Raw genomic sequence first — 14,913 nt, 5'->3', positions numbered from 1 at the left:
TTCATTGTACACGTCATTATTTTGCTCATCATTAGGCCTTTTATTATGCATTTTTAATACGTTTAAAATAAACATTTATTCAGAAAAAAGAAAATTCGAAAAATATATATTTTTAAAATATGTATATATAGGCCTAGGACATGCAGTCATTTAAATTCAGATACCATCCAAAATGTAGGCCTAGTAAAAAAATAGCCAAGATAATGTAATAATCAAGAAACGTTCTAATATTAGCGTATTATCATCATCGTTTAAATATTATAAATCACCAACATTTAATTACACGTCCGTGTAGTTTAAATCGTATAATGAAAATGCACTAAATTCCCCACCCAAAAACAAACAAAACAAAAAAACAGTTTCAAACACCTATGTTGCGTATAGCCTACTTGCATTCTCAAATATAGGCCGCTTGTTTATTTTTATTAGTCATTAATGTCGCTAAATGAGTTCTGTCAGAGATTTTTTTTCTAGTTTACATTTCCCTGAGCTATTTAATGTCATCCAGTGTTTAAGCTTTCATATGTGCCATTGTTATCCCAAACGGCCTTGACCATCAAGTTCTATGGGGCCCATCCAGCTCGGCGCTTGAATGTGGAGCCATTAGTGGGGCGAAACAGTAATCACCCGTAATGCGTCCATTTGTTGTGTAAGTAGTGTTATGGCCTTTCACTGGGAGAGATGCATTTGAAAAGCGCGAGAGCGACTCGATACCATAACAAATGGGAGAAGATTTAGTGCATTAGTGTTAAAATAAACCCGAGGGGAGAAACAGAAGGGAGTAGGTGCGCTTGGCGTGCCTCGCAACCACGACCGGCCTGTATACCTGGTCTTTCCCGTCTCGTTGCCATTGAAATGGGAATTGAACAAACTGCATCGTCTCTATGCTATACTATTTCCACCTCTCTTTCTACCAAAACAGTGTAGGCGCAGATTAACAAATCAGAAAAGAACCAGCGACATGTAATAGGCGGATTATCTCTCATTTCGGCTGAATGAATACATACAAGGAAATCAGGTTATGTTAATAGATGTGTAAATTAACAGCCCAGTTGTGCCGTTTTCATTTTAAAGACAACTCACAGTTATGCTATGGAAATAATAATATTATGTGTGTGAGCTTACTTGTGCTTTTGTGTTTTAACGCCTACAATTTGGCTTTGTTGCCTTGATTAATCCCACAATATCACTTCATAGAGCATGTCGACTATCTTGAGCCTACTGCCAAATTTCTTTAGAAATATTGTTGATGGCATGGCTAATTAAAATGCTACATCGAAAATATACGTAATTGCTGTTGAATTAGCTATAGCTACAGAATAGACATATTTATCATTACTAATTTATAATATAATTTTTAAATTACTATTCCATATAGCTGACACAATGAGTGAAATGGTGAGTTATTGGTGTTGCAGTAGGTTATTTTTAAATACATGACAGTTCAAAATTATACAAAATTCACACACATAACACAAATATTACACATAATAATGCACATAGCCTATTACACATTATACAGTTACTTGGCTCAAAAAAATTGCAGTCAGGTCATTAAATAGTTCCCGGCGGAGTATCTGTAAAATAAACAATTATTGGCACAGTATGTAGTAGCTACTGGAGTGCAGTATCGTCAATGGCCATTACATAACCTTTTGTGTTGATCATTAGGTTTGTTTAACATGCTAATTATTTTCGTATAAAATATCGTGTTGTTTTTTTCCCCTTTCTGTATGTCCCCTTACAGGCGTTTTGGTACGAAATGTGCGGGCTGCTCGCAGGGAATTTCGCCCAGCGACCTCGTGCGAAGAGCGCGCAGTAAGGTGTTCCATCTGAACTGTTTCACGTGCATGGTGTGCAACAAACAGCTGTCGACGGGCGAGGAGCTCTACGTCATCGACGAAAACAAATTCGTGTGTAAAGAGGACTACCTGAGCGCGAGCGCTATCAAAGAAGTCAATTTAAACTCAGGTGAGAGAGACGGATAGATGCTGTAGCCTACGAGTAAAGACAGGTTAGACTGTGTGTGTGTGTGTGTGTGTGTGTGTGTGTGTAGCAGAGAGAGAAAGAGAGGGAGAACATTTCAATCTCTCTAAAAGAGTTTGACTCGGTTTGAATTATGGGTCAATGACGGCTCATTTTTTTTAACCTGATCTAGGCCTATTGAGGTTTAAAAATCACATTAAAATGGCAAGTAATATAACTACTTTATTATTATTAACAATATTTCGTTTCAAATAATCATTTAAATATTTTTGTTGGACTTAAAGTAAAAAATGCCTAGGTGGTGTAAGATAATTATCTGAATGAAAAGTTTGGTTTAAGTAGTTTGTCACTTTCTTCTGTTTATCGTTATAATTATTAGTAGGCTAGTATTTCTTTATAATATATATATATATATATATATATATATATATATATATATATATATATATATATATATATATATATATATATATATATATATATATGAAGCAGTTTTTAAAAAAAAACATGATTAATAGTAGCATAACCATAATACAGGAAGCCATTTTGTTGTCATGTGGTGTGCAATATATACAATTGAGAGGACACCTTTAGACCCTAATAAGGTTATCACAAATATTATGAATTTTAAGATAATATTTTCATTCAAAGATTCAAAATTAATGTGGGATTTTTATTTATTTATTATTATTATTTTATTACCTAGGTAGGCCTTTATCTATAGCGAAAAATAGTGAATATGCCTAGCCTACATCAAGCACGACATTTAGAAATATTTAGCTTACTTGGTTTCACCACATGGATCCAACACCAGAAAAAAAAAAAAAAAAAAAACTGTCGTCATGCTTTAAACTCGATTTTAAGAAGCGAATTCGTTTTCCATCAAATTAGAAATAGTCTACAATTTGCCGTTTTCATTTGTGTTCGTTTGTTGTCTAACAAACGACAAGCAGCCTAAATGTTTTTTTCTAACGTGCTCTTTTATCTTTCTATTGTTTCTGAGACGTAAATGCACATTAACAGAGCCCGTGTGCTGAATTCAAATGTAAAACCCATTGAAAGAAAACAAGCAGTCCAATTCAGAGGTGTGTTGGCTCACTATTTACGCGCGTCCCAGGACAGTGACGCTCGCGAGTGTTCAGAATCACGGACAGGCTGTTTGTTTCCCAACACACAGATGACATTATTATCGCCTCCACTTGTGGGTCAGTGCTAGTCCAATTAATTTAACAGCGACTGAGTGCTCCGTCCAGTCGATTTAAAAAAGACGTACAACACCCATATGCATTAATGCAGCAGTGCATTCTTTTGAAATAGGTGGTGGCGTGCTACTTTTACATTATTATTGAATGACTTAATGCATTTAGAATAATTGTAAATGTAAGAAAAAATATAGCTACATTCAAGGCTACTATAAGGATAGGCCTAAATCTTACCGGATAAGTTGTAAATACAGTGTTAACCTATATTTGGGGAAATGATGTACGCGTTTATTTTTCAGAATAACTTAATTTTTAGAATTTTAAAATGTAGGCTAAATAAAAAAGTACATCGAACATGTCATGATTCCATGTTAGTCGATGTCCGTGAATATGATTCAGTCAATCCATTTTTCCAAGAGCTGAGGACTCTTTTGGTTTGGTGTTGTCCACCTATGGAGAAGTGTCCATAACTCATTCTCCTCAGTCCGTGCGTTCTTGTCAGATAAACGTCTGTAGTCGTACATCCCCGCTCCTCAGACAATGACAAGCTGTTATCAAGCACAGCAGCCTGTCCCAAGAGACAACCAGACTTAATTCCTCCGATATTTTGCAGAAGTGATTCACGTGTAGACCTCGGCTTGTTTTTCCTTTGTGTGTGTGTGTGTGTTTTATATGTATGAAGATCGTTCATTTTTATCGTAACGTAATTAAAATGCTATATAGCATACACACATTCAAGACTAGCACCTTTATACATAGTAGCCTAATCTTAAAACCGTTTTGTGTAGCTAATCTTTGCAACCAAAAAAAAAAAAAAAAAAAAGATTTTCGGACAGTAGGCCCACAGCATCGCATGTCTGGTCAGCCGTGATATTTGTTGTTTTGTTGTTGTTGCTTTTGTTTTTTTTGTATTTGAAATCAGTTAAATTAATGTTCTATATCAAATAAAACAAATGAACATGCTGACTCAAATTATGCAATTATATTAGGCTATTTAACATCCATTAATATGATAATTTATGGATGAACGATGTAACATCTTACAACTTTTTCTGTTATCTCAAGAGAATGGTGATATTATATTATAGCCAAGTGATAATTGGGAGGAATGTAATGAGTCTAATATGTCCCACATTGGATCTTTAACTTAAGTGTCATCGTGTACGGACCGGAGTTTATCGCCTGATCTTCCGGATCCGATCCAGGACGACACGAAGGAGACGGACAATTCCACATCCTCAGATAAGGACACTAACAACAACGAGAACGAGGAGCAAAACTCGTGCACGAAGCGACGGGGCCCGCGCACAACCATCAAGGCCAAACAGCTCGAGACTTTGAAAGCCGCGTTCGTGGCCACGCCGAAGCCCACGCGACACATCCGCGAGCAGCTCGCGCAAGAGACAGGCCTTAACATGCGAGTCATACAGGTAAGATTGCATTTATTTATGCGATTTCAGGAAATGAGTAACGTTAGGCGTATCAGTTCTCATAAAGTAATTTTATAAGTACATTCATTTTTGCAATAGATTTTAAACCTTCTCTTCAACGGGGATTGAGAACCACTTGGATATGTTTAGGATATATATGTATAGTTTTATTTAGCCATTACATAGAGTTCAAGGTCATGACACTACAGGAAATGTTACATTTTAATGCTGATATATTTATAAAGTTTTTAATAATCAGAATGCATGGTTTGACAAGGCTGACATTTTGGTGATATCCCACTGACAAACCATAAACAAGTGAAGCGAGGACACTTCTAACTTCTCTTGGATGTGCATGGTTGCATTTTTTTATTGTATTGAATTGTACACCTATTAATGGGATAGCTCACCCAGAAATGAAAATTGTCATCATTTACTCACCCTTATATTGCTCCAAACCTGTATGAATTCCTTTCCAACACAAAGGAATATAGTTGGAATAATGTTTGCAACCATGCAGATCTTGGCAGCCATTGACTACCATAGTATTTCTTTTGTATCCCACTATAAGGTAGTCAATTTCTGCAAAGATCTGCTTCAATTTTCACTTTTGGGCGAACGATCCCTTTAATAGTATAACAGTTAATTTATATTGCACACATTAATAGTATAACAGTTAAGTAAATTAATGTATAATTAACATTCTACTAAAATATTATGCTTTTATATGCAAACACTGTGGCATATTGTAGTCGGATTCTGGCATATATAAAAATACCAGTATAGACTGGTATTTTCACAGTTAATTAAAGTCATTAATGGATTTCTATTAGGTGGTAGTCACTGATCAGAAAAGGCAAGATAACGTCAGCCACATTATAGGCTTGTCAGTTCCAGCTGAGAAAATATGGCTGAAAGACAAGCTGTTCTGACATCCAATCAGTTACTGTTCTTACTAAATTGAAGAACTTTCTGTTTATACATTTCTCAGTTTCTGAGGTGAAATGTCATTGGATAGGTGTTTGTTGCCAAACAAACACAGCCATGCTGTAGAGTCAAGGTAAAGATCAACACCATTAGTGAGATGAGCTTTCCATCATTTTTCAATAAAACTCAGTCCTTAGATAATGCTTTGTGGAAAGGATGACATGAAAGAAAGAAAAAAACATGGATTTAATAACAATAAGGACAAGAGGTCCATATAAAAATACCTTCACCTTTGTTTGTTTACCAGTTTAGTAAAAAAAACACAGGTCTGCAACAGCAAAGGGAACTTGATTCTTGATCTCTGATGACTAAAGTTATCCACTCAAGCACAACAGCTCATCTTCATGTGTCACTGTCATCATCAAGAAATCGCAACCCTCTCTGAATCCCAGCAAGGCTCAATTCTTTTGTTTCTGAGCCAAAATGGAGACAGCCTTTGCCACACGTCCCTGTTCATTTGTTATGTGTTAAATGTGGATTGCGCTCTGTGCAGGGAGCCCTCCGGAGCCATGCCGGTTCAGCAGCATGTGTGTGTAATCCCTAAGCAACGCTCACTCAGGAGGAGGCAAAACATTTCCATAAAAATGTACCAAACAGTTAGCCGATTGTTCTCAATAAGCAGGTGTTGCCTTTGCTGAGCATGGAGAGGAATGCTTAAGTGGTTTTAGGTAGAGAACATGTTTTTGTCTCTCTAACACACTCTCAATATATTCTCTCTCTCTCTCTCTCTCTCTCTCTCTCTCTCTTTTTCTCTTTCGTACATGGCAGGATTGTGCCTCCTAACTGTTGTTAGCATATATTATGCAGTGGCAATGCAGATTCAGGCATGAAAGTGTTACATTCAACCATCATGCATAACAATGTCACCTTATGTCAGACATTTTCATATCATTCTCTACTCTTTGTCCTTGCGCAAGCAGTTTATATGACAGCAGTGTGAAAAAAGGCCCTTGTGGTGTTTGTTGAAGCATATGGTTGTGATTTTTTTGACTATAAAGTTGTATTTGAGTTCCTTAGCCAACATTGTACATCAGATTGCATTGGTCTTACTAAAAGATTGAAACAACGTTCGACAGTGATGAGTCTGATATTGCATCTGTCACACACTGTTATATCAGGTCTATTTGTAATGAGCTGGCGGTGCCGCGTTCAAACGATACTTGTCAGCACCACAGTCTCAGAAATTATGTGCGTGCGTGCACAACGATGAGGGACTGGTGAAATCATCACAGCATATTAATTTTCACAGTAATATAAATCTTGGGAATCTATTGCATTGCAGTTCGGTAGCATTTTCGGTCTGACAAGACTTATTTAACAGGTTGGGCTGGATCAGTTACGTGTTGGTTTTTTCATTATTAGATTAAGCTGCAGGATAAACATGAAAATGAGAGAATATTTGTCCATACGTGCTCTATAGACTATTCTGCTGATAGCTTTAGAAGGGTGTTACATTTTAAATGAAAAACATTTAAACGAGTGGCTAACCAATTGGTCTTTCAGTTCATTTGGTCACATTGTTATTTATAGAAATGTCATTTCAAAGCTTGGAAAACACTGAAAATGTTTCATATTAAATTGACCAGTAACAATTGCTATGCTAATTTCCCTCATTAAGTTGTTTGTGTGTTTCTTCAAACATATGTGTTGCTAATAATGTTAAATCAACAGGAGTGTTGACAGAACAGTTTTATGTTAGTCTGTACTGTCTTATATAATCAATATATGCAACACTTATTTTCCTTCAGCAATGGCTAAAATCTGTATGACATTCTTTCTATATTATATTATATTCTATACATCTCTCTTTACAATGCAAGTCAGATTGTTTAAAGTTGTTTGGACCCCATTGACTTTCATTGTATTGACTAATTTGTTCCGCAGAAGAAAGTTCCTTTAACCAACATAAGTCATGATGAAAGTAAACATCCAGTTTAGTTGTTGTACACGGTATAATTACTCACGTGAGCCAGGTCCCCTGGACTTTTCATTTCTGTTTACCATTTTCTAAATGGATAATCAGAGAAACATGTGAGGAAGATCACGTACCTCTGTAATTACACATTTATAATTGTTTCTTTGCCTCGTAGGTGTGGTTTCAAAATCGGCGATCTAAAGAACGCAGGATGAAGCAGCTCAGCGCTCTCGGTGCGCGGCGACACGCTTTCTTCAGGGGACCTCGCAGAATGAGGCCACTTGGAGGAAGACTAGAGGACCCTGACATAATGGGCCCTGGAGGATACAGTTACTATGGAGGTACATAAACACAAAAAATGTTCTGTCAAAACATATTAACATACAATAACATATTCTGTTCTTCACACACGTTCGCTGTAGCTTTTCTCTCACCTTGAAAACACAGACTCGTACATGCATTTTCTCCAGCGGTACTAAAATGCTTCAACGTCACCCATTATTTCTCAGAGCTGTAACGCAAAATCCAAAGCCATGTTTATGTTGTCTCTTAAACGTCAGAGCAAAATATAAAAAAATAGAATAACACAGGATTGTACTGGTGTTCTTTGGAAAATTGTACATTGGGTCCCAGCCACGAATACAGAGGAACCTGATTGAAAGGATCCTGGAAACCATAAACTGTGTGCGTTACCTGTTGCGCAACATTCCAGCTTGGTTTTGTTGATCGGATTTGCACATGCACACTCTCACACCTGGTATCTGAAAAACTAACAGGTATTTGGCAAAGATGCAAGCTGTGTTTTCCTTTCTGTAATGAGTAAACATAGCAATACTCTCAGAATAAGGTCACCAACTGTTCTAGAATTGGGGAAAAAATGCACATTTTAAATCCCTAAACAAAAAAAAACAACAACATACATCTCCAGAGCATAGGAACAGATAACATACTGATCTCCGGAGGTCTGGCATTGATGATTCAACGATCTATCACTCATTGAGCAAGTGGCGTTTCTTTATAGTAAAATGTCTTTTGATGATTGATTAGCACATTAAAGTATCACAACTGCAGGAAAAAAAAATAATGGAATTGGGGAGGAATGTTAATGACTTTCTGTAGCACTAATTATATAGGCCAATCGCAAAGGTATGATGGACCGAGAGGATGGATAAAAATGAACATGCCTCTGAGCTCTCCTACCATTTCCACGTTTATTTACATCCTCTTTCCTCACCTTTCATTAGAGTATTTTCATTCATTAAAACATTGTCTTTGTTACATGCTCGAAATGAATCTTTTTGGCATAGCTGAGCTATTCTGACACATCCTCTCAGAAAATGAGAATAACAGATGAAATTGGGCATCAAATAAATGTATTACTTCTTGTGAATTCATTAAATGCCAAGTCATATTGTCAACTCAAAATCTTTTTTTAAATTTTTTTATATCATAAGCAGTAACTTAATGGACTCTTTTTCTCCACAGAATACCAAGGTGATTACTACGGCCCAGTGGTCAACTACGATTTCTTCCCTCACGGACCTCCTTCTTCACAGGCACAGTCTCCAGCAGAGTCCCCTTACCTCCTAGGATCGGGTTCAGGAGCCCTAGAGGGCGGCCCGGTCTCTGCTCACCACCCCTCAGACGACCAAAGGTTCACGGACATGATCTCCCACGCAGACACCCCCAGTCCCGAGCCAGGCATGACCGGACCTCTTCATCCCAATCCACAGGGGGAGGGTGGCTTTGCAGGGAGTCCACCCTTCCCCCTGGCCAACAACACTAGTTACAGCGGCCCCATGTCCCATCCTGGTCAAGAGATGGGGGAGAACACTGTTTGGTAGAACAGAGGGGTGGCCTGGGATAAGACTCTGAACTATGGACACAGAGGGGATTCCACTCTAACCGGTCTAACCAGAATGATCACCTTAGTGCTATAGGTTTCTGAGCGAGGCTTATTGGCTGATCACAGACCAGAGCAAACCAATATTTGGACCATAAACCTGAGAGGAGGAAAGACATCCAAGTGCAAATGAGCAGCCTCTCGCAGTTTAGTTTCTACTGTCAAAGGATGTGTATTGTCATCACATTGGTTTAATTTCCGTTGTTATGGTTTCCTGACTTCTATATTATGATTGCGTCATAATCGACAATAGCTCATATGTTCATCCAAGAGGTTTTCTACTGCTTTAACTTCCTGATTAGCAACATTTTAAAGCTGCATTTGATGGTCAGAAGTGAGCTAGTACTTAAAGGTAAATCCATTTTCATCCTTTTATTGGCTTAAGTTTCTTTCTTTTCTGAGATACTGAGACTCGATTTGTTCTAATGTTTTCTTTTCTGTCTTAAAACTGGTCCATTTGTAACATATTTGGTTCATTCATTAACCGATGAATTGGTTCATTAAACATTTTGATGAACATTCAGTATACCTGTGTTCTGATGAATCTACGGCTGTCAAAACACGCTTCGCACTAATCACATCAGATATTGATATGTAATTGGACTTTCAGGTTCACTGAATCTAATATTTCAACACATGCTATTTTTATTAGTTGTAGAACAGAACTGTAACAGAATTGCACTCTAACAATTGAACTTTAATAACAAGTCACAAATGTTAAATCACTATAAATCTAAAATAAGTCTAAAATGTTACAATTACCGTCATACAGCAAAGAAGGGTTAACTAAACATTAGATTGATTATGAAATTATAATGATTTAGACACATTAGGACAACTCAAATGTAGAAATTAACTGACGTTCCATGACATCATTCGTTTTTGTGACAGGAAGTCAACACTACAAAAGAGGACAAAATCAGAAACAACTATGGATATTTTGTCTTCTAATTTTAAGTCTTCACACTTAAAAACAAACATATGCACCTGCAACACATGAAGACATCTGCCTTACCCAAATCGCTCCCCATCCCCCCCGTCTCTATTGGAGCCTGCTGTAGTCTTCTGGATAGAGGCCTTTGCCCACACAGTGATCTGTCATTGAGAAGCTCTCAGAAATGCCTGACGAGCCTGTGTGTTGTTCAACTTCATTTAACCTTCGCTTTAGTACCTTCCTTTGAAAAAAAAAAATGTTTTAATGGAAATGATTTTCAAAAGAACATTGAAGCCATAATGAAGAATCTCCTTTAACAGCTGAGGTCTCTCTTCTCAATGGGGGGAAAACAAAAGAACGGGACAAGCAACATCTGTGACTTACCACTGCGCCCTGAACAGCCTCTAGACTGAAAGCAGGCGCCATCTGATGGGCTAGTGAAGAAAAGCAATTGTCTAGACAAATGTCACCTGGAAATAGGGGGGCATAATAATTTTGTACGAATTCAATTAACTAGTTTTGTCACGAGAGAAATGTAGAAACGGGCACTACAGTATTTAGGCTTAAAAGATTCAAGATACTCATATATAAAATGGGTTACATTTAATTTCTTGAGAAAATACCTCCCATTGCTTGTATGAAACAAGAATAGAATATAGTTTTCATAGTAGTAATATGCATACTTAAAAACGATCCAATTTAATAAGTGAATTTATATGATCACAAAGAAATGTAAATCTACTTTATCTTTACTTTTGATCTACTTTACTTTTTCAACGTTGAAATTGATTAAGTATTTCAGAGCAACAATTAATAAATTAAACAAAACAACAAAAACTAAAACAATCTTAGAGCCAAAAAAACAAAATCACCAAAGTAGTCACTAAACAAAAAAAACAAAAACAAAAAAAACTACAACACTAAACAAACCATCAAAAAGTCAAAAACCAAAACAAACCACTACAACAATAAACAAAACAAATAATCAGTCACTAAACAAAACAAACCACCAAACACTAAAACTATAAAATGTAATAAACTAACAAACCATCAAACACTACAACACCAAACAAAAAAATACTAAAACAATCTTACAGCCAAACAAAACAAAAATCACAAAATAACCAAACAAAAACAAACCACCAAACAAAACAAAAACAACACTAAACAAACCATTTAAAAAAATCAACAAAACAAACATTACAAAAATACTACAACACTAAACAAACCACCAAACAAAACAACACTAAACAAACCCTTACAAAACAATCAACAAAACAAACATCAAACAAAACAAACATAAAAAACTACAACACTAAACAAACCACCAAAAAACAACACTAAACCAACCATTAAAGTCAACAAAACGAACATCAAACAAAAACACTACAACACTAAACAAACCATCAAACAAACAAAAAACACAACACTAAAACGACCAAAGTGTTGTAAATCATCACAAACCACCAAACAAAACAAAACAACAGACTAAAACAATCTTACGATCGTAACCAAACAAAACAGCCCACCCATAAAAAAAATTGTCCCGGGGCATGTGAATTTTATAGTTGACCCTAAATGAGACTCACAAAAGGATTGTATCTAGATAAACATTTTTCTTATAAATCTACCTCATGAATTCTCAGCATGCTTGTTGTAAAGCGAGGATATAACATCTGATTTCTAAAATAAATAAATAATCCCGTTTAAAGTTTGAATGGATTTATAGAAATGACTGAAATAACTTTAAAGTTCTCTAACTTTCTTACATATGAGTCGACAGCCATCACATTCTAACGTGCATTTCGCATGCATTTGCTTTCATGCCCAACATGTTTTCAAGGTTATGACTCTTATTACTCATGCATTTAGAGACTTGCAGGTCCCCCCTCCTTTCCCATTCCTGGTCTCAGTGGGCTCAGGTGGGCCTGCGGAGGACCACGCAGGCCCCAATTTTCCCCCTGACTGGTTTTAACATAAGGGGTAATGCGAGAGGAGCAGGCACGGGCTCGTCCAACCCGTCTCCTCCCCCAGAGGGAGACTCTGAGCCGGGCTACGTCCCGCATGCAGCCCCTCCTGCCGTGGAGAACGTGGTTTTCAGTGCCACCATACCATTACTGCCTGCCATATCCCTTTATTATTTACTTCTCCTCCTTCTCTGTTTGCTCCCTGGAGTCTGCCAGCACCGTTCCCTCGTTCTGCGAGGTAGAATAGAGGTCTTTATCTCAGGGAGGTGAGGAAGAGAAGGCGAGGAGCTCGGGGACTGAACATGTGTCTGTATACACATACACTTACGGACCGGAGCCATGCTTTGACCAAGAGCTTCACAGGCACACTTGTATATCTAAAAAAAAATCTTTACAGCTTTATTACCTAAATATATCTGTTGTCTTGGTCCTGCACACGCACACACACAGAGCAAAGTCCATTATCACACAAGCCTTTTTGTAATGGATTTCCTTGTTTTGCTTCAGTGAGAGGGAAGAGGAGGTGGTGGAGGGGAGAGAAGCCTTCTGTTGTTGTTATAAATCACCTGCTCGTTCTCTCACACCTCTCTCCCTCCCGTTCTCCGTCCCATGCTATCCCACAACCCCCCCTCAACCCGGCACACAATCATGCCCCCAGCACAGGAACCCCCTAGAAAGTCTCTAACTGCACAGCCTCTCCGCATCCCTCTTTACTTTGGTTTGCTTGCTCTATCTCTCTTCAGCCTTCCTCCACTGATGTTTCATTATCTTTTAAAGATTAGTTATATTTGCACATGTTCGTTTAGATTTCTGACTCTTCAAAGGTCAAACGGTCAAGCACAATCATACAGTTTTATATGTGAAACCTTGAATATACCAGAAGAAACTGAACAATTAAAAAGTTGTTTTGCTTCAAGTAAATTTGTGTCAATCAACTATTGATTGTGTTTTTTTTCCTTCTCGTGTATTTTTAGTTCAGCTCAAAATACAATTCCCATTTGCACATCATCAACCTGTTTGGCACTATTAGTATTTTAATGGGATTCTGTGCATATAGTACAGACAATAATGATTTAAAATAGTGTCTTAAATGGAGAGTTACATTTGAATTATTTTAGCTGTATATCATTTTAATGAGGACTGAAAATTAACAATAAAAGTAATAATTAAATCAATTATAAAATATATTTATACATTTCAAAATAATTGTAATATATATTTGTAATATATCAAAATAATATAAAAATAAATATAAAATATTTATTTATTTAATTTACTTAATGTGTTTCCTAAAAAAATATTTTTATTTACTTTTTATTTTAATGCATATAGTGTATGCAATAGCAATATTAAAGTGTTTTAAATGGATAGTGATGTTTTCTATTTTTTGATCTATTTTATCGGTGTATAACTTTAATGATGACTGAAACTAATTAATTGTGATACAATTAAAAATATTTTAAACTATGTTTTAAACTTATGTTTCATATTAAATAAATTATTAAATAAATGTTCCTAAAAAATAACTCAAAACTACAAGACTTTATGTTGATGCATATGGTATATTAAACAGTTTAATGTGACTAGTTACATTTGATCTATTTTAACTGTATATTTTTAATCATGACAGAATAAACTACAATTTATTTATATTTTTAGTGTTGTCAAATCGATTAAACACGTCCCAAATATGTATGTATGTATGCATGTATGTGTGTATATACATATTCACACACTCGCACTAGTTTATATATACATGCATAAATACATTAATATATTAGCCATAATTATCATGTATATATAAATGCACACATGCGTGCGTATGTATGTGTGTGCGTGCGTGCATATGTATGTATGTATGTGTATGTGTATATATATATACATATATATATATATATACACACACACACACACACACACGTGTGCATTTATATATACATGATAATTATGCACCATACAAACACATTATGTAAACACCATTTTATTTTGGATGCAATTAATATAATTCTAATAATACTATAATAATAATAATGTAAAAAATGATTCAATATTATTTATTATTATGATTAATAAATAATATTTTGTAAGTATTTCAATACCAAAAACGAATTAATAAAAACAAATGAGATTTTTACATTTACCAGTTTCTTTCACCACAGGTTTAACACTTTTACCACACTCTAATATTCCCACAGCAGCCCAAGTTCTCTTCTCAAGCACAGCCCGGCCATCCAGAATCCTCAGTAACCCCTCACCTCCACCTGCTCAAACCTCCTGCGTTGTCACCTCTCCTATCACCTCTCGCAATCTGCCTCCCCTCTCCTCTCCTGCACACTTCCTCGTGCGCCCAGCCTCTCCTCGCTGTAGCCTGGGGCTGGGAAATCCTATTAGCCTTTACCATGGGAGAGAGCAGGAGACACATCATTAATTACACACACAAACCCACTCCTGACAGTGCCAAGCTTAATCAGCCAGGACCATAAAACACTCACACACACACGCTAGTGTGCCCACACCACAAACGTACATGCAGGTACACACAAACACACACACTTGCAGAAAGATATAAACCATCTAAAATTCAAAAGG

At 36.4% G+C, this 14,913-nt stretch overlaps 1 protein-coding gene across 3 annotated transcripts in view; it reads left to right on the top strand.

The window, feature by feature from the left end:
- lhx5 (LIM homeobox 5) overlaps window positions 1-9,946 on the top strand; it is a 95,453-nt gene extending 85,507 nt beyond the window's left edge. For all 3 annotated transcript variants that reach the window (XM_067424572.1, XM_067424573.1, XM_067424571.1), the window contains 4 exons: window positions 1,748-1,971; window positions 4,341-4,618; window positions 7,696-7,861; window positions 9,006-9,946. In XM_067424572.1, the coding sequence (XP_067280673.1) occupies window positions 1,748-1,971; window positions 4,341-4,618; window positions 7,696-7,861; window positions 9,006-9,364 (1,027 nt within the window). In that variant the 3' untranslated portion in view covers window positions 9,365-9,946. The remainder of the gene's footprint in view (window positions 1-1,747; window positions 1,972-4,340; window positions 4,619-7,695; window positions 7,862-9,005) is intronic.
- Window positions 9,947-14,913: the final 4,967 nt, after the last annotated feature.

This window comes from Pseudorasbora parva, chromosome 18 (genome assembly GCF_024679245.1).
Source record: "Pseudorasbora parva isolate DD20220531a chromosome 18, ASM2467924v1, whole genome shotgun sequence".
In the NCBI taxonomy this organism is placed as follows: domain Eukaryota; kingdom Metazoa; phylum Chordata; class Actinopteri; order Cypriniformes; family Gobionidae; genus Pseudorasbora; species Pseudorasbora parva.
The sequence above is the reverse complement of the archived record's forward strand: the minus strand, read 5'-3'. Positions and strand labels throughout refer to the sequence as shown.